The sequence below is a fragment of the Typopeltis vanoorti genome, chromosome 22 (genome assembly GCF_054136105.1).
Source record: "Typopeltis vanoorti isolate ZY-2024b chromosome 22, IOZ_Tvanoo_1.0, whole genome shotgun sequence".
Lineage (NCBI taxonomy): Eukaryota > Metazoa > Arthropoda > Arachnida > Uropygi > Thelyphonidae > Typopeltis > Typopeltis vanoorti.
The window spans coordinates 30,009,190-30,030,822 of record NC_143570.1 but is presented as its reverse complement, the minus strand read 5'-3'; the positions used below and the strand labels follow the sequence as shown (position 1 = coordinate 30,030,822).

General features: G+C 35.4%; 1 protein-coding gene across 5 annotated transcripts in view; it reads left to right on the top strand.

Annotated features, from left to right (window-relative positions):
* LOC150094270 (protein DOP1A) overlaps positions 1-21,633 on the top strand; it is a 613,349-nt gene that overhangs the window by 443,700 nt on the left and 148,016 nt on the right. For all 5 annotated transcript variants that reach the window (XR_016550242.1, XM_090412136.1, XM_090412135.1 and 2 more), the window contains one exon: positions 5,779-5,891. Coding sequence is in view for 4 of the 5 variants with exons in the window: in XM_090412136.1 (XP_090268262.1) it covers positions 5,779-5,891 (113 nt within the window). In the remaining variant the exon portion in view is untranslated. The remainder of the gene's footprint in view (positions 1-5,778; positions 5,892-21,633) is intronic.

Here is a 21,633-nt window from a genome sequence, read left to right as displayed (position 1 = left end):
TATGGCCAAGATGGCATACTTCCCACTCTAACTTGGAAAGTTTGCTTGGACAGAAAGTTTTTAATAAATACAGGAAGGTGTACTTTGAGACCCAGGTTATAGAGGTCTTTTAATATGCCATATCTCCAGGCTGTGTCATAAGCTTTTTCATTGTCAAAGAAAACTGAAACAAAATGTTTTTGCTTCAGAAATGCATCTTTTATACAAGTTTATTGTATAAACGAACCAAATGGTTTAAAGTTGAATGATATCTACAGAACCCACATTGTGTATTGGAGAGAGAAGATTGTTGCTTTCTAAATACCAGAGAAATCTGCAATTAAGCGTTTTCTCTAGTATCTTACAAAGACAGCTGGTCAGAGCAATAGGTTGATAATTATTTGCTTGTGTTGGATCCTTTCCTGGTTTTGGGATAGCAATGACAACTGCCCTATGCCAAGAATCTGGAAACACTTCCTCTGCAAGTATTCTGTTTTATATTAAGAGAAGGAGGTCCATAGAAGATGATGATAGATGTTTTATCATGTCATAATGGATGTCATCAGGCCCTGCTGCACTAGGGTGAGACAGTAGAAGAGCTCTCTCTAGTTCCTCCCTAACAAATGGCTAATTGTATTGCTCAAGAATATTGGTAGAAAAAGTTAGCCTTTATTTCTCTTATTGGATTGTGGCAAAATTTTCTCCCAAAGTGCCTGTAATAGCTTTGGGATCAGCAATAACACTTACATTATGGTCTAAGGTAGACAAATGGTATGTTCTATATCTATCTCTCATTTTCTGGCTTTTATCCCTACAATTTTTGGACTGGTCATTTGATTAATTGATGTAGTAAATTGTACCCATGATTGTTTTTGACTCTGACATCTCACATAACATGCTTTGGCCCGAGAACGCTTAAAAGTTATTAAGCTTGATGTGGTAGGGTATCTATGAAATATATCCCATGCTCTGTGTTGATCTTTTTTTGGCTGTCTGGCATTCTGGATTCCACCAAGGCTTTGGATAGAGAGGAAACAGATGATGTTTTCAGCATGTAGGCTGTTGCTACCTGGACAGCGCACTCTGTTATATACTTTACCCCTTTATTGATAGATGCTTGACTGATGGTATCAGCATTAAATTTTGCAAGATGAGAAAAATTATTCGAGTTTGCCTGGTCTATTTCCATATGGGTATTCATGTGGGTGAACATGGTTCCTGTGAAGACATTTTGCAAAGAACAGGAAAGTGATCGCTTCCATATACGTTCTCTTCAACGTTCCACGTGAGCAATAGAAGGGGGAGTAGATTGTAAGATCATTTGCAGAATATGAATGGGTAGGCATATGGAGGAAAGTGTTAAGTCTGTTATTCAAAAGGAAGAGTTCATTATTATCAAGGATAATTTCATTGATTCGACCTCGTTTATTAGTGTTGACACTACCCCACAGAGTATTGTAACCATTAAATTTACCCCATCAAAAGTATGGGTTCAGGTGGTTTGCAAGATAAGGTTATCAAAGATCAGGTTCATTTAACTCAGCACTCAGTGGTAAATAAATCGAACATACTGTAATAAGAAATCCCACAGAGAGGCAAGTTGCTACTGCTTCCAGAGCAGTATTAAGTTTGATGATGGAAAGGGATGTGACTACCCACTCCTCCATGAGTAGGATCACCTCCAGTTCTGTCCTTGTACTTAAGACTTAATGAAGGTAGGGTCTTCATTAGGTCTTAAGTACGTTTCCTGTAGACAGAAACAGAAAGGTTTGTGTTTCTGCAACAAAATCTTGATATCATCGATATTCTGGCAAAATCCATGACAGTTCCATTGTAAAAATTTTGCTTTGTTTTGACTTTATAGACTTGTCCGGTTTTCAGGAGGTTGAGGGCTTACCTTTGTCAGGTTTATATTTATCAATTGTTTTTGGGAAGTAAGGACTGTCAGTGTCCATCTCTTTCTCTGGTAAAGTATTCAATGTTTCTGATGTGTTAGAGTCAGTTGATAAGTTTAATTTACTTTCAGTGGATACCAAAGTATCCATTTTTTCTGTGGGAATGTCTGGTGGTTTATCTTTAAGTGATATTATTATTATTATTATTATGTGACACTTCCAGGGAGTCCAAAGACTCATCGAGGGAGAGTGTGCCAATAGCATTGAATGATTGTTCTCCTTCCATCTACTAACTGTGCTCAAACTTGCTTAACTTTTTTCATGAGCTGTTAGTAGCAGAGGCTCTACCAATCGACCAACCTTTGCTGGTATCTTTGACATAATTTTTTTGACCACTGGATTCTCATCAAATGGGTCATTTTTGGATTGTCTCTGGAGTAAGGCCATAGGTCATGTGATTGATGCGCTCAATAGAGAATCACTTGCGATTATAAAGTTTAGGTATGGTGAAATTATCAGATGGTGGAACAGACATACGAGTTTGAGTTGCTGTTGGCACTTTCTTAATTGTTACCTTCTCAGCATAAGAGGATCTCAGAGCAGGTGTGATGTTGGCTACCTTTCTCTTTGCTTCCTCATGTGTTATTTTGCTCTGTTTTCATTTTTTGAATTTCTTTTTCATCTTTCCACTTCTGGCATGCACAAAAGTAAGCTGGATGATCTCCCTTATAGTTGACATATTTAGCTTTTTTTTTGCACAGCAAGATTTGTTGTTATCCTCTTTACTATCACATCAGGCACAGCTAGTAGAACCATGACAGGCAGTTTGGGCATGCCCGTATTTCTGACATTTAAAGCATCTTAGTGGATTAAGGATTTATATTCTAACCAGGACAGCTGAGATACTCTGCTTTTGCAGAAATGTTGGAGGCTTAGGTGTATCAAAAGTAAGGATGTTGTTCCTGGGTGAAACTAGGCGGTCTGGAAAAAAGGATAGACAAAGCCCTTTGGTTGGAAAGACCTTGGTTAGATTCCTGTCAGTGACATGAGGAACCTTTATCTGGTCTCTTTCAATTATGGTGAATTAGCCAGTCTCATATTTAGGTGGGGGGGGGTTTCACTCAGAAACTCGAAGACGGTCTTGTAAATGAAAATTTACAAACTAATGCAGCAGGAGAAATGATATTTAAATGCATTGACAATTTTATGAAGACTCGTGGAATAAGTTGGGAGAAAATTGTTTCAGTGTATATAGCGATGTGCGAAGTCAATGATAGGACCTGTGAAAGGAGCAGTAACATGAATTAAAAATGTTGCTAAAACGTGTACGAGTAGTCACTGTGTTCTTCATAGATATGTACTGGTTGCTCAAAATGTCCTTTCATCTTTAAAATGTATTTTAGATGAAGCACTGAAAATTATTAACTCCGTGAAAACAACCATTAAAAACAAGAGTATTCCAAATGATATGTAAAGATAACGGGCAGCCAACATGCATCTTTGCTGGTGCATGCTGAAATTAGATGACTAATGTGGCAGAATCTTCTTTGAATTACAAGAATAGCTTGCCATAGTCTTACACAAAGACAAATTTCTGTTAACAGATTGCATTAGAAACGTTTTGTGGTTGATAAAAATTGCTTATCTGGAAGATATAGTCACAAAATTGAATGTTTTTTCTCTCTCCCTTCAAGAATAAAATGTAAATATTTTCAACACGAATCATTATTACAAAAGTTACAATACTAGACAAGCTGCTGAAAAAATAATATGGATCCATGTCCAACTTTAAATGACCTTTTACGGGAATTGAACTGTGAAATTGTCAAGGAAATTAGAAAATAAATTATTTGTCATCTAAAATAAATAAATTTGGCATTAAATGAATACTTTCCTCTAATAAAAGATGACAATAACTATTGAGTTTTCAATCCTTTCAATATACAAGAAAAACCATAGGAACTATCTACTTCAGAATATGAAAATCTCATCGACCTGACATCAAACAGCCAAATAAAAGTTAAATTTAATGAAGTTTCATTATACAAGTGTTGGTGTGACTTGAAAGAAGAATATCCAGATTTATTCAAAAAGGCAGTTTGTTGTTTGTTGCCGTTTAGTATCACATTTGTGCGAAAGTGGATTTTTGCTCTACACTATGACAAAAACAAAATACAGAAGTAAGTTAGATGCCACTCCTGATATTAGAATTCAGCTGTCCACAGTTAAACCAAATTTTGAAAGAATATATGAAACAAAAAGAAATTTAATCCTTCACATTAATTACCAGTTTGAATTAATATCACTTGCTTTTCCATTATTAATCTGTATTTTTTGTTTGAATAAATTCTTTTTGAATTTTTAATTTGTTGTTTTATTTATAATCAGTAAAAATTGTCAAGGTTTTGCAGTTTTTTATGTCACGTTCCACAATAATTTGATATTTTTATAGATCATATAAAGATAATACATTTGCATGCTTTCTTCTTTTATTTATTTTTTTTTTCTAATTGCAGATGTGTTAAAGTAATTGTGAGGATATACAATAATATTAGCTTTATAGCCAGTTATATTTATTTTTATGAAGTTGTCCAAGTTATGTAAATTACTTATTTATGAGGGTGGTCTGAAAAGTTCTTGGCCTTGACCATAGATGGCAACACTATATACAGCTGTCTGAAGCAAAAGTGTTGTATCCCTTGAAATGGATAAAATTGAGTATTGTGCGTTTATAAAATTCTTTGTACAAGGTTTAACACCAAAAGAAATTGATTCAAAGTACATAAAAGTTTATGGCAACTCTTCTCCTTCGTTTTCGACAATTAAGAAATGGCATGCCGAGTTTACACATGGCCGTACCAACCTGGATGATGATCCACGTGTAGGACGTTCGAAAAGTGTAGCAACGTCAGAAATCGTTGATCAAGTGCACAATATGGTATTGGATGACCGGCGAGTCAAAGTGCGCGAAATTGCTGAGACTATAGGCATTTCAAAAGAATGTGTAGGATATATTTTGCATGAAGAATTGCAAATGAAATAGCTTTTCACAAGATGGGTGCTGTGCTTGCTCACAGCAGATCAAAAACACACTCGCATGAAAATCTCTGAACAGTGCTTGGAGCATTTTAACTAGAATAAAACTGATTTTGTGTGTCGATTTATTACTATGAATGAGACTTGGATTTACCATTACACACCAGAATCCAAACAGGCATCGGTGTTTTGGGATGCTAAAGGCATTTTGTTTATTAATTACTTTGAAAAGGGTAAAACAGTAACCAGGGAATATTATTCCAATCTTTTAAAGACTAGACGAAAAAATTCGTTAGAAAAGACCCAGTTTGCAGAAGAAAAAAATCATCTTTCATCACGACAGTGCACCTGCCCACAAAGGTGTTTTGGCAATGGGAAAATTAAGGGATCTGCACTATGAATTGTTGGAACATCCACCCTATCCCCCCAGATTTGGCTCCCTCTGACTTGTAACTCTTCCTCACTGTTCAGCATTTTTCTTCAAATCAAGAGGTAATTGCAGCTGTAGAGGGGTATTTTGCAGATCTTACTGAGAACTACTACACGGATGGGATAATGCCGCTGGAGCATTGCTGGAATAAATGTATTAGTCTTAAGGGAGATTATGTTACAAAATAAAAATAATTTTGAAATTATAAATTAGTTTTTTCATTGTAGGCCGAGAACCTTTCAGACCACCCTCGTATGTATACTTCCTATCGTTCTTTATGCTTATGGATTTTTCTTTATGTTCTTTATGCTTTTAGGATATTCAAGTATATGCTAAAACTTTCAATATGATTTCAATTCAGTTAAGTTCTCTTCATAAGAGAGAGAGCGAAGTGTTTTGGTCCTTTCAAGGTATTACTGAGTCATTCTTATCTTTCAGAGCCAATAAAACCAGAAATCCAAGAGAAATCAATCCCAGCTGAAACATCTGTTGGTAGCTTAACTTCGTGTAATTCACAATACAGTGTTCAGGCGTTATGTGTTCTTGCAGAGGTAATTATTGAAAACTAGAAATACTCGGCTAACCTACAGTAATAAAGACTAATGTAGAGATTAATATGAATTGCCATACTGCATGTATTAGTGTTATAATGGATTGAATTTGATGAAATACACCTGTGTCCAAAAGCTTGGCCGAACTATATTTTTACATGATTATGAAAATATTTTTATGAATGCATCCAAATTTGGGCATCAATTTATTCCCAGCATACTAAGAAATTACATTACATGAATGTGTTATAAATTTCATGCAAATTAAATTGCAATACATTTTTTGGCAAAAGTTACAAATTTCCTAAGGATGTACTTAAGGAATTCATGTACAGTGCTTACAGAAAACTATGCAGAGAGAGAGAAAGTGAGAGAGATTGGAATATGTCCATCTCAAACTGCGATGGAACTCTCACAATATTGTACCATTCTTAGCACCAAATGATTCAGGAGAGTTCTTGAAGCAAAATTAGCCCACTTCTCCTTCAGAGCAAGTATAAGGCCTTATTTGTTTTCTTGAGGGGGAGAGAATTTCGAACATCAGTGCGTCTCTGTATTGCATCCCAAACGTTTTCTATGAGGGTTGAGATCTGGAGAGCATTCTGGCTATTCAATTTGATTAATATTCTTAGTTTCCAAAAGTATATCCACTACTTGTGTATGATATAGTGTGCATTGTCATCCATAAAAATTAATTCTTCGCCTACTACAGGGCTGTCCAAAACACTGCCCGCATGCTGAATGCGGTCCGCGGCGCAATTTTGTGTGGCCCACCTTTGGGTTTTGATTTTCACAAGCTAAAAAATAAAATAAAAATTTGAATAATATGTGTATTAGATATTTTAAGTCTGTCACTAATCGATAATCTCAATGTTGGTAATTTTATTTGGTGTTTTTACATCACTATATACCCACGTGTTTTTCAAATATTAGATGTGTCAAAGAAGCGTTCTTACACTGTTTTGTTCCAACATGCATGCTCCAGGTGCATAGGACTCTCCAAGTAATTTAATATAAGTACTGTATTTATTATTCTGGATGTGGCCCTTGGATAAATCCAAGCCCTCGGATTAACTAAGGTTGGACAGCTCTGCTCTAGACCATGCATCTTCAACCACTAACACATACCTTGATATACTAAGTGAGTACAATATAAACCCTACCATAAGCTCCCCAACAAGAGAAGAAATACTCAACAAATCACTAACACAATTATGCATTAACCATATCAACATATGGGCCCCATCAATACATATACCTCATCAATTAACACCACTCCGATCACTACTTTGTCTCAGCTTCGTTTCATTACGCCACTTCCTCCTCCCCACAGCACTGCAAAAACTCTACAAAACTCCATCATATTAAAGAACATTGTCAACAACCTTGTAAAAAATACAGACTGGAATTGCCCACTCAAAATAAATGACCGTGTAACTTTATACGAGATCTTTGAACTAATATTCACAGAAATATACAAAAAAAGCAACAAAGCCTGCACAAACGAGGCGACAAACAGACAATAATCCATGGACGAATGCAGACATTCTGAACAGTATTACTGTAAAGGAAAATCATGGAAAAGACTAAAAATAAGTCATCCAGTAACACGAATCTACAAACATTATACAAACACACAAGAAATCAACTAACAAAAATTATTTGTTGGACAAAAAGATACTACTACTTTCAAAAATTTAGGGAATATAATGAAATATTAAACAAACATGGGTTACACTTAACGAATCACTAACTCGAAAAAAAAAACCTTCGGCACAAGATTTTATTGCAAAAAGCTTCGGTCAGGATATAAACCAAGAGGAACTAGCAGACTCATTCAACCACACCTTCACAAACAATATCACACAACTCAAAAAAGATAATCTACCGACGATCAACAAAAAATTACCAACACAAAGTCAACAGCAAACTATGTATTTTCCACCTGTAACAAAACAGGAACTGAAGGAAGCACTCTTAAGCTAAAACAAAAGACCACTCCAGGAATAGACAAAATAAGACTCATAGATCTTTTAACACACTTTCAACAAATAAATCCAATACTGATGAGACTCATGAACATAATATTCAACACTGGCATTATTCCACAACTAAAAACTGCAAGAATTATGCCAATTTATAAACATGGTAAAAGAAATGATACACAGAACTACAGACCAATAGCTAGCCTACCAGTCATCTCAAAAATCTTGAGAAAATAACACACACCAGACTACAGAAGTACATTATCTCACAAAACCAATACGGCTTTCAGAAAACAAAAAGCACTATCACTTTATTATATGACATCATCGACGCCATAAACAAAGCCCTAGATAAAAATAAGTACTCTGTTCTCATACTTCTTGACTTAACCAAAGCTTTTGATACACTTGAACATGAACTGACCAAACTATACTCATTCGGAATAAGAGGAACACTGCATACCTGGTTCAGGAACTATCTCTCAAACAGAACACAAGTAACAAAAATTGACACATATTACAGCCGGGGTATACAAATAAAACACGGTGTCCCACAAGGTGCCATATTATCACCTACACCAGGGCTGTCCAAAACACAGCCTGCAGGCCGGATGCGGCCTGGGGTGTGAATCAAAACCCTCACCCCAGGGCCTGTGGGTTTTGATTTTCATGAGCGAAAAAATAAAATAACAATTTGAATTGAATGCATATTAGATATTTTAATTCTTTCACTAATTGATAATCTCGATGTTGATAATTTTATTTGGTGTTTTTACATATACCCTATATACCCACGTGTTTTTCAAATATTAGATGTGTCAAAGAAGCATTCTTACACTGTTTTGTTCCAACATGTATGCTCCAGGAGCTCATGGTGAATGTGAGCCCACAATTAGTGTTCGTATGTTCATCTATTGAGTGATACCGTACTTTTTTTCTTATGAAATTTTCAAACTGCTTGCTAAACCTAACTAACGGTAGGACTCTCCAAGTAATTTAATATATGTACTGTATTTGTTATTCTGGATGCAGCCCTCGGATAAATCTTTTTATTTTAATGGCCCTCGGATTACCTAAGGTTGGACAGCCCTGACCTAAGGCACCACGGAACAACTGAACATGACATTGAAGAACTTCGTTGCAGTGTCATTCACCAGTCATAGTCCCTTTTTCCAGCACTTGTAACTCTGTGCATCCATTAAGCTTAATGCCTCCCTACATGTTGACCCGAGCACCGTTGTATCTTTCCCTCTCAAGAACATTCTCACAATGGTAAGCAGTACCACTTTCATGATCTCTTTGCATGCAATTTGAAATTTTGAATTAAATATATATGTAATCTGCATTCTACTCGAAATTGCCAGCTATACAAATTGCCATAAGCTAATTTGTTTGAATTTGCAATTGTAATCTTCAGAAATTGTGTTCGTCCTTAGGTTTTGGTCACCAGTGTAATTGCTAATAAATGTGCTCTAATATATCTTTGTGCATAACCATAAAAACTGTATGAGCTCCAGTATTTGCTATTTTAAGGATACTTGTGCAATAACATTTCTTAAACTTCACATGATAACACAAGGAAAAGATGTTGAAAGTTTATTTTTCACTTGGTTAGAGTATAATAAAATTAGTTTAATCCTTTATCCAAGTGTGAGCAAACAAAGTTTGCACCTGAAAGTATCTTCAGGACTGGGGTAAGGTGGTACAACCTTACCCCAGTCCTGAAGATACTTTCAGGTGCAAACTTTGTTTGCTCACACTTGGATAAAGGATTAAACTAATTTTATTATACTCTAACCAAGTGAAAAATAAACTTTCAACATCTTTCTCTAAATCCAGAGTAATTTATTAAAAAAGGGTGGCACACCATTTGGCAAATCCTATAGGTAGAGATGACCTGCAAATGTTTCTGCCTGGTATTTCCACCTGGGCCTGGCTCCCACTGAAGAGACCTCAATAAAGGTCGAAACTAGTCTGGGTAGTGGCCCTTCCCTTAATGCATAACATTAGACATATCCGCAAGGAGATGTGTTTTGCATTATAGGAGATACTGAGATAGGAGTGTTGGTAGCTTTCTCCACCTTTACAACGAGTTGCTCTGGTGTTGTACCACCTTACCCCAGTCCTGAAGATACTTTCAGGCACAAACTTTGTTTGCTCACACTTGGATAAAGGATTAAACTAATTTTATTATAAGGAAAAGATGAATAAAATTTATTTATATATTTTGGTTTATATATTTTATATATTGATATGTGTGTGAAAATATCAGATCATTTTCACTAGCATTAAGTAGTAGAAGACAAGGTATTACTAGAATAGTGGAGTATTTAAAACGGTGAGAGCTGCGCGATGTTATACATAAAACACGCAAAGCAAAAAAAATGAGAAAGTATAGTAGTATTACGTAATTGTATTAATTATTAAAAAAAATAATTATGTGTAATGTAAGACTTTCTCATATGAGAAAATCTACTTATTCTAATCACACATAAACTACTCTGTATTTTATTACCTAATACCACCGATTATCTGTAATTTTAAGATTGTAATATATGGCTTTTTAATAAATTTTATTCATCCTTTTCTTGTGTTATGTGAATTTTAAGAATCAGTTAGCTCTGCTAATTTTGTTTAAGCTACATCTTTAAAAATACATGATTGTATATGAGATTGCTTTTATATCAATATTTCAATAATTGATTCTCGATTTACCATCACATATTTTCTGAAACACTTCAAAAATTATGAGGGTGGTCTGGGAAGTTCTGATAAACACCTAGAACAAAGTGATAATAAAGCAAATGATATAACCACAAGAAAGAACATATTAGTAGCAGAGCTTATATCCTCATTTGTTCTTTCTTGGTTATATCAGTTGCTTTAATATCATTTTTGTTCTAAGTGTTTATCAGAACTTTCAACCCCCCCCCCAGGCTCCCCCTTGTATGATCAAAAATTTCTTGACAGTTTATTATAGACATTCTAGGCATTCTTTAACAATTTTATAGATGACTGCCATATAGAGCAGGTTCCCTCAAGATTACCCACACAAAATTTCATCATAAAGGATAGGAATTTGATTAATTAAACTAGAATGTGTATTAGATTCATTATCCTTCACAGGGAAGAATTTACTAAACTAACAGACAAAAGACCAACTTTTCCTGTTGAACTCAAATTTCAATGCCTTTCAAGTGCTATTCATCTCAGTCCTCAACTATACACACTCTTTGACTCAAGGTGGCATCTGTACATATGTTTGGTCTGACATACTATGCCAAAAGGCATCCACCCTGGAATCACCTGACTTTGACCTTCATCATCAATTTATTGATATGTGCCTTCAAAGAGAGTACAGGCTACTATGGCAGTACTACATGATTAAGTTTACATTATTGATAATCTCCTATGAACAATTTTCTTCTAAATCAGTATATTACTTGTCAGCACTGAAATATTGTTAAATGTAATATTTCAGTCTACTAGAGCACTTCTGGTTCTATCAATCTACCCAGATCTTGATCTTCCTCTTAGTTTTTCCCTACCATCTCAGCATCAAACATCTGCTTTGCTAAACTTTCCTTTCTCATTCTATTTAAGTGATCACCTTAGATTAACTTTACTCAGTGAAATTCATCTTCTGTCTCCATCACTCTTCCAGTGCTCCAAACCATTCTGAACTCTTTGACTTTTTCTCCTCAAATGTTGATATTCTTCAGTTCCACTTTCTCAACAGCAAAATTCATCTTCCTCAAAGATTTTAATATTCACAACACTACCTGACATTCCTCCAACATAGACCAAGCACACAAAATGCTGAGACTTTTGCCATCACTAATGACCTTATGTAAATTGTTCACATGCCTAAAAGAAAACTTTAATCATTCCTCTAACACCCTGGATCTCTTTTTCACTAGCAGCCCTTCCAACTACATTGTAAATATTGTATGCCCTCTGTAAAACTCGATGTAGCTTAAAAATACCAAAGCGCTTTACATCGATTTTTACTAAGGTCAAGTCTCAGGAGAACTGCTACAAAAATAACCTTGTTTGTCTCTTTGTATTTTATGTTAGATATTAATGTAAATAACCTTATGGGAATTGATTGCATTTACTGTTTTTACTAAAGTTTCTAGAATGTCAAAACAAAAGCAATGCTTTGCCATCGGAACTTTGTATAATAGCTATGTATAAGAGCACAAGGAAGTTGTTTACGATTAAGTGTGTGAGAAAATTGTTTGTGAGCTCTGTGCATTAACACCTTCAAAGTTAGTATCAAAGAGATCTGCTAGTTTCAGAGAAGTTTCTGCTGCCCGACAAGACAAGGAAAAAAGAGTGCACAGAGGAGAAGAAAGAACGGGTTGGCCTTAACAAAAAGATCAAGGAGAACTGTTGATTTCTTCGGGGTTTACAACCCTTGGTGCAAGGTCCTGCGAAGGCGAAAATAAAAGAGGACTGAGCCGAACATCGAGAGGAGAGTCCAAGTCCAGTTGCCGAGAGAGCAGAGGCGAGGTCCAGTTACCGAAGCAGGAGAGCGAAGCGCTGTTACTGAAGAGAGCCAGAGGCAGTTGACGGAGAACCAGAAGCAGTCAGACCCAGAGGACCAGACTTTACGGCGAACCCACACCAGAGGAAAAAAATGGGAGAACAGCTGATGCCACGTGCTGGTCGGATGTCCTAGTGCTTCTGCAAGTCAACCGAAGCCAAATGCCACAGAGTGATCTTCAAGCCTGTATGCTGAAACTTTTTGCCTGAGCTATTGAGTACCGGGAAGATTGCAGTCCAAAACCTGCTGATATTCCAACGTTACACCCCCCCCCCCCCGAAGCAAGACCCTCCAGATGGAAACATAAGGTCTGAGATGAAGGAGAAACCATAGAGACTTTGATACAGGACTTGTGGAAGGTGTCGTGACAAAGAACCTCTGTAAGTGCGTTACATCCTTTTGTGTACATTCTTTTTGTAATCTAGGAGATATGTCATAAATGGACTGATAAGAAATAGTAATAACAAATATCTATAAGAGAGTCCTCTGATTTGTTGTTAACTGGAATATAATTGTAAGATAACTTGCCATAGCTAGCTAATCTCTTTATGAGTAAATTAGTCTTAACAATTTGATTTTCTTAAGCAGAGAAGTAACAGAGTAATTATATTGTATAGTCATTTAGTATTGAAAAGGGAAAGTTTATTTCTTTATACCAAAAGCATAAGGATAGGTAGAGAGAGAGAGAGAGACCTCCCTATTGCTTATGTAATGTACTTTGTTTTTATTGTAAATAAATGTGTTTTAATTATATGTCAATAGAGTGCCACCTGATTTTTTATTTTACAATGCACTGTTCCTAAATAAAAACGAACTTAAGAGCGGGAAACCAACTAAGATAACCGAAAAGCATAGTTAAGTGCAAATAGACCACGACTGTTCGTATAAAGTTTTACTGAAGGAATTTTGTGTTAGAGAAAGAGAGAGAGAGAGAAATCAGCCAGCCATATTACTGAGTTTTATGCCAATTAAAAGATACTGGTGGCGCAGTCTTATCAAATAAATTTTCTAGTATCCATAGGCATAAAACTTGTAGGGCAAAAGGTAGATAAAGTAAGTATGCAGTACTAAGATGGAATAGTGAGAATAAGAAAGGAGTATATATAAAAACTAATAATAATGGTATTACAAAGGCGCAGCAACTAAGCAAGCCTATAAATAGCAATAAATTATAAATAGCACAACAGTTTACGCCTCTATGCAATTCAGACCATAATGTTGTGCTATCTCTTCTCCCATGAAACAACACTCAGAGTTAATCTCAATGAAGAGTTGTCATTATAACATTATCAAGGGATAATCTCTGTAACTTCCATGCTTCATTTCTCTTGTTCAACTACTATCTTCAACTTTCCAAATGAAATATATGCACGGAACACATCACCAGTATAATCCTTACTGGCGTGAAATATAATTATTATATTATTATTATCATTACTGCAGTCACCTCCATGGAGTTCCTAAGACACATTGTGAAAGATCCAAACTATCCACACAGTATCTATTGTACCTCTCCTAGAAACCATTAACAGACAGACCACTCACAACCAACTCTCATAACCCATTCCATTCATTCACCACTCTCCAAACAAAAAATTTAGTCCTCGCACCTTGTTAACCACACTATTACCCAATTTCCAGGAATGACCCCTTCTAGACAAGTGTTGAAATTCTCCTGCATCAATTCTATAAAACCTAAAAAAGTAACTTAAATATTTCTATCATATCTCCTCCTTTTTTCCTAGCAACCCACAAACCCTCAATCTATCCTCATAGGGAACATTCCACAGACCACTCACCATCTTAATCATTCATCTCTGTATCCTCTCCACCACTTCCTCATTCCCAAGAAACCCAGATAACTAAACATTAGCACAGTAATCTAGTCATATCAAGGCTTTATAATAATAACACCCTTATTTCCTTGTTAGTGTGTTCTTCAATAACTGGGTAATCCTGTGAACTAACCTAGCTACCTTTGAAATATTGCTAAGGTACTTTTGGCTGCCTTAGCAATATGTCCCCTAAATTTCAACTCTCTGCCTTCTACTACCCCAAATCCCTGGCTTCATCAATTTCCTGCAGTATACCTCCCTTAGTGTGGTACACAGCTTGTAATCTTTTTATCCCAAAATACATAACTTTACACTTCAAAATTGATATCCATTACATTTTGCCCATGCTGTCAGGCTGCTTAAATCATCCTGAAAGCTCTCTATATCACCTCAATTAACTATTACCCTACCCAGAGCCTGCACTAGGATCTTTGTCGCCCACATGCAATTGCTATCTAAGTACCCCTGTAATGATCCGGCTGCGATTCTTTTACTATAATAAATATTTAAATTATTTGAAATTTCTTAAATAAATTTTGACAGAACAGCTACACGTTGGCTCGCTAAATGTAATGAACCGGGGGTGTTGACTAGGCAGGATAATCATTAAAAACCCGAATATTCAAAAGATTCTCAAAAGTTAAACCAAAATTTGATAAAGCCACTTCATTTTAATCGTTGAATATAATAATACAGGGATTATAGCCTTCTCTTCGACCTGAATCGCTAACAAAATTAAAATGAATTTTAATTAAAGTTAAAATTTATTTGAACTAAAGTTTAAAAAATCTTGCATTTTAGAAGCTACTAAATTTTTAGTAACTTGTAAAAATTGTTTAATATTTTTTATAAGTGGAACTATCTTTTAGGAAAATAAAAGAAACTCAAGATACATGAGAAAATAAGAAAAGAATTCAGAAATAATTAGAACATTTAATATAAGTATTCAAAAAATTTTATCTTTACAGAATAACAGAAAATAAATTAAATTACATAAATATACTTGAAATTTTTTTAATTCAAATTTTAGGGTTTTTGATTTCATATTCACAAAATTAGAAATAATGGTCTCACCGTCTAATTCCGTACATATATCATTTTCAATAGCTATTAACGCCAAACTAACAAGCCTTTTTTGTGACATACTTGTTCTTAATAGGTTTTAATCAATTTCCACTTGGAAAAGGAGCGTTCACCGCTCGCTACACTAACAGGTAAGGTTAACAGTATTCTTAAAGCAATTGAAAAGTTAGGGAAAGATAAATTATTGGACACTGTAAAATTAAGAATATCGAAAGGCTTTTGAATATTTAAATTATCCTTCCGAAAAATATCCCAGAAAGCACATAACTCGTCATATAGTTCTATTGTATTTACATCTTTATTGTCACCATCCTTCAAGAGAATTTCTAAATCGTCACAATTTTTTCGTAAAACTTCGTTATTAATTTGTAGTAACCTATACAAGAAATTGAAATTATCATAATATGTTTTTGGCTGTTCAAAAGTTCTATTAACGAACACATTGCAATATCTAGAAGTGTATAAAACACATTCACTCTAAATTTATCTTCTGGCGATTGTGGCATTTCGTTGTGATGCTCGTAGACAAATTGTCGTGTCTTCTATCGTCGTCGAACTTCCGTACCAGTTTTAAATTCTTGTTCTCCATCCACCTCTTCCCTCAGTTCTTTTGCCGTTTTTAGAACCTCTTTAAAATTTGTATTTGATCGATACTCTTGTAAGAATATTTTTAAGTTTTCGATAGATTCTAAAGCAAGTGTAATGTTTATATTTTTGTCTTGAAGCATTTTACTCACAGGGTTTATTCTGTTAAGTAAATCATGCCAAGTTATAAGAGAGCAAATAAATTTGTAGTCCTTTATTTTAGCACATAATGTTTGTGCTTCATGCTGATTTTCTTTATTAAAATTTTCATTATTTAAATTATTTAAAAAACGTGCATCATAAATTTCTCCTAACTGATATCGTAGAGGGTGGGTCGCATTAATTTTACTTTCCCATCGCATTTCTGATGGCTGTTTCAATGTTAATTTTTTTACGAACTCTAAAAGGATTGCCCAATGTTTGTAAGAGAATAAAAAGAAATTGTATATTTCTTGAATAATTGCAAAGAAACTAATTGTATTTGCATTTACTTTGGCTGGATCATTAATGATTAAATTTAGAGTATGAGCAGCACACACTTTTTAAGAAAAAGCTCGAGGATTTTTGTTCAAAAGCAAATTTTGGATCCCATATTTTTTCCCTTTCATATTTGCCCCATTGTCATACCCTTGACCTCGAATGTCTTCAATGGGAATGTTCCATTATTGTTGCGCATAACTGCACATAATCTGATATATCTGCAAAACCTAAAACGTTTTCCCTGATCTTGACAATTCCATTGTCACAGGAAACAAAGCGAATAATAATGGTCATTTATTCTGTTTTACTTTCGTTAGGTGTGCAGTTTAAAATTATGGAATAATATTTAGATTTTCGAATTGATAATAAAATTGTATCCCTAATTGCGTTACTTAAAGTTTCCAATATTTCATTTTGACTGTCTTACTCAAATAGTGTACTCTATTGTTTCGTTGTAGGGCCCTTTCAACATGATTTTTCCATAACGGGATCAAACTTCACAAACAGTTCGACTAATTTTAAAAAATTGCCGTTATTCCTTTTATATAATTTATCAGATGATCCACGAAAAGCTAAATTTTGGCTACCAAGGAATTTTATAATTTCAATCAAGCGTTCTAAAACACTCGTCCAATGTTTCTTTTCCATTTCATAAATGCTTTGAGTCTGACAATCAATAGTAGTTTTGTTTTTTAAATTTTTATCAACTTCCTTCCATTTTAAGAAATTTTTCATGTGAGTTAAACTAGTCTCATGTCTATGCAAAGTTGTACTTACATTTCTCCAATCATTATAACCTTCTACAAGACTGCTTGATTCGGTAGGTGCGAAAGGTTTGCAACAAAAGCCAAAAACAGAATTTAAAGTTTTGAAATAAATGAGCCATGTTCTTGGCACAAACTCCCTGTTTTCCATTTTTCTATTATAATATGTGTCGCCAAATTTACGACCATATGTATCTCTGGGATATATTATATTTTTCTTTTGAACAGGCCCCATTTCAATTAAAACAACTCGTAATTTTTCATCAATATTTCCCCATTCACCTGGATCTTCTAAACAATGTCTTAGTTTCATGGTCAACTACAACTAAATCTTCTCCTAACTGTTTTTCACTTAAATCATGCATCTTGTTATCTTGTTCAATAGTTGCAATAGTACTTTCATGAAAACTTGATCATGTGCACAGTTCTTCAACTCGGATTTCTGATGTACTGAGTTGGTTACAATCTGCATCAGAATATTTTAATATTTTAACAAATTTATTAAGAGCCCCAGTTTGTTTCTTAATATCTGCTTCTTTTGCAGCATGACGTGCACTGGATAACTTTTTTTTAATTTTTGATTTCATTTCTATATTATACCCACAAGAAATTATTACACAACACGACACAGAGACGAAATAATAGTCTGCACTGCGGTACTATCAGTAGCCAACTGAGATGCGTACCATATCATTATTTAACTAGCAACAAATGTTTTGTACGAAAATTCGTTTCTGCGCATAAAAACCGTTCACCATTTCATTTTAGATAGACTGCAGTAAACACAACATTCTGCAGGCAAGCATTTAGCCCTCTTGCTGCAAAATTGTAAACAGTCGGCTGATCAAAGAATCGGCAATATACAATTTTTTTTAATTTTTATTCGGTGTATCCGGCCTTATTTATTTTAATATTGATCATTCTAAGCATTTTTTGTTTTTATGATAAAAATTTTGTTCCTTAAAAATGAACTTATGAACCGTGCCCCTTTCGTAGCAGCGCCTGCATGCTCTTCATGCCCGCTTCCGCCGGCCCTGACCCTACCGAACTGTGCATCATCATCAGCAAACAACTGAATATCTCCCTTCAGATTCTTTCCTATGAGGGTGGTCTGAAAAGTTCTCGGCCTCGACCATAGATGGCAACACTATCGTCAAGATTTTTTTTTTTTTAAAGTTGATACATCTGTCATAAGCATCCATGTGAAATTGCAGGTCATTGTATTAAGTAGTTTGTTTTATACAGCTGTCTGAGCAAAGTGTTGTCTTTATCCCTTGAATTGGATAAAATTGAGTATCATGCAGTTATAAAATTCTTTGTAAAAGAAGGTTTAACACCGAAAGAAATTCATTCGAAGTTTATGAAAGTTTATGGGCACTCTTCTCCTTCGTTTTTCACAATTAAGAAATGGCTGCAGTGCTTAAATGCCTTGAAGATGATCCATGTGAAGGACATCCAAAAAGTGTAACAACACCAGAAATCATTGATCAAGTACACGACATGGTATTGAATGACCGGCAAGTCAAAGTGCATGAAAGTGCTGAGACTATAGGCATTTTAAAAGAACATGTAGGATATATTTTGCATGAAGAATTGCAAATGAAAAAGCTTTGTGCAAGATGGGTGCTACGCTTGCTCACAGCACATCAAAAACGCACTTGCATGAAAATCTCTGAACAGCGCTTGGAGCATTTTAACAAGAATAAAACTGATTTTGTGCATCGATTTATTACTATGGATGAAATTTGGATTCACCATTACAGACCAGAATCCAGACAGCAATCAAAACAGTGGACAGAAGCCGGTTGTTCAGCACCAAAGAAGACAAAGTCGTTCCATCAGCAGGAAAGGTCACGGCATCTGTGTTTTGGGATGCTAAAGGCATTTTGTTTATTAATTATCTTGAAAAGGGTAAAACAATAAGCAAGGAATATTATTCCGATGTTTTAACCAGACTAGACGAAAAAATTCGTGAGAAAAAACCTGGTTTGCAGAAGAAAAATATCATCTTTCATCAGGACAATGCACCTGCCCACAAAGGTGTTTTGGCAATGGGAAAATTAAGAGATCTGCACTATGAATTGTTGGAACATCCACCCTATTCCCCAGATTTGGCTTCTTCTGACTTCTGTCTCTTCCCAAAACTAAAACTCTTCCTCACTGGTCAGCGTTTTTCTTCAAATCAAGAGGTGATTGCAGCTGTAGAGGGGTATTTTGCAGATCTTACTGAGAACCACTACAGGTACAGGATAATGGTGCAGGAGCATCACTGGAATAAATGTAATAGTCTTAAGGGAGATTATGTATAAAAATAAAAATAATTTTGAAATTATGAATTCGTTTTTTCATTGTTAAGCTGAGAATGTTTCAGACCACTCTCATGTATGTACCAATTAGACAGCAGTGGTCCAGTACCTTGGAGTACACCAGTGTCACCTGCTTTCTCCTGGATTCTTCTCCTCCATATACTACTTTTTTGTATCTGTCTATCAGCCACTCCTGTATTATTATTACTATTATTATTATTATGTAACACCTCCAGGGAGTCCAGAGACTCATCGATGAAGGCACCCACTCTACAACTCTCCATCTCCACCAATCTACTAACTGCACCTACCATCATCTACACCAATGCTATCTACTGCCAACCACCACACTAATATTTTCAAAGACAATTACAAACATCCATGCCCACGGCAGGATTTGACCCAACAACCTTTTGCCTGGAGAGCTGATACGCTAACCACTCGGCTAACCATGCCGGCATCCATGTCACCAGTTTCATATCCATTCTTGATTTGTTCCAATTTTCATAAAAGAGTTCCCTGTGGTACACTGTCGAATGCCTTTGCAGAATCCAGCAGTATCATTATGTAGCCAGTCCCTTTTTCCAACTCATCTTTCACACTATTATGAAAAGTTGGCAAAGTGTTCAGGCATGGCTGACCCTTCACAAAGCAGTGCTTCCACTCATAGATTAGAGTGTCATATTCTTATTTACCCATTCCTGAATGCTGCTTTAATATTGATATGCAAATTGACATACTCGAAAAAAATAAACATGGAAACAAACTTATGTGATTTAAATTTAATAGTTCTGAAATTTTCACCCATGTATCACAGGCATCCTGAGTAACTTCCTGGTGAACACAGGAAGTTAAAGAGGCAGTGAAGGAAAAGAAGAAAGCATATCAAAAGTTCCTGGCAAATAAGTCAGCTTGTGCTCTCAGAGAATACAGAGACAAATGTAAGAAAGCTAAACACTGTGGAAAACTAGCTAAATAAAAGTCATGGGAAGACTTTGGTAAGAACATAGAAAATAAATATCAAGAAGGTGGCAAGATATTCTGGAGGTTGTTGAAGCACAGAAATGGAGGAAAGAGTGCTGTAAAAGGAATTAGATATGATAAAGGTGATATGAAAACTGGAGAAAAAGATATCCTTAAAGTATGGAGTATTTACTTCGAAAAATTGCTAAATGAAACTAGCAGTGATGACAGCACAGTGATAAAAAACACTGACCAGGCATGCAATCAGGAATACATATCCATGCTTGAAGTAGAAAAAGCCATCAAAAGTCTGAAATGTGAAAGGCAACTGGAGTAGATGATATTAGACCAGAAATGCTAAAGTATGGAGGTATAAAAGTTTTACAGTGGCTACACTGCATTGTTCAGAGGGCCTGGACAGAAGGACGAATTCCAGATGATTGGAGTAGAGCTCTCATAGTACCCATATATAAAAAGGGAAATAAAACTGATGGTGAGAATTACAGAGGTATTTCTCTGATGAGTGTTTTTGGTAAGATTTATGGCAGTATAGTTGAGAAGGATTGTGGAAGAGAAGTTTGGTGAGGAACAAGCTGGATTCAGGCCAAATAGAGGCTATCAGGATCAGATATTCACTTTATGACAAATAGTTGAAAAGTCATGGGAATATAACAAAGATCTGTATTTAAGTTTTGTAGATCTGGAAAAAGCATATGACAAGGTGCCAAGAGAGAAGCTATTCAAAACGCTGCAGTTGTATGGTGTCATTGTATGGCAATACAGCTAATGCCTTTTTTATTCCCGTGGGAGTAGGTGAGGCTGCTTTTTAGCCCTATCTAACTTTTGGAGACTGAGTGGGCAGTTCAATCTCCACCGGTACCCAATCAGAGATAGCTGGAGGCTATCACTAATTAAGCGGCACACAGTGAAGAGGCGGCTCAACAAGTGCCGCCATCTCGTGCTCCCTAACCCTAACACAATATATTTAATGTCTGAAATAGTGTGGGTTCTATGGTCGATTTTCTTGAGTTTACGGGATGAAAAACCAAGTTTCCGGGAGAAAAAACCCGCTTGCCCGTGTCAGAGATCGACTAACTTGGGACCCGGTCGAAAAAAGGCTTAGAAAAATTTCCTCTAGTCGCCAACTAGATACAAAACACCAAGTCTTCATTCGTGCGGTCAAGCACCATGG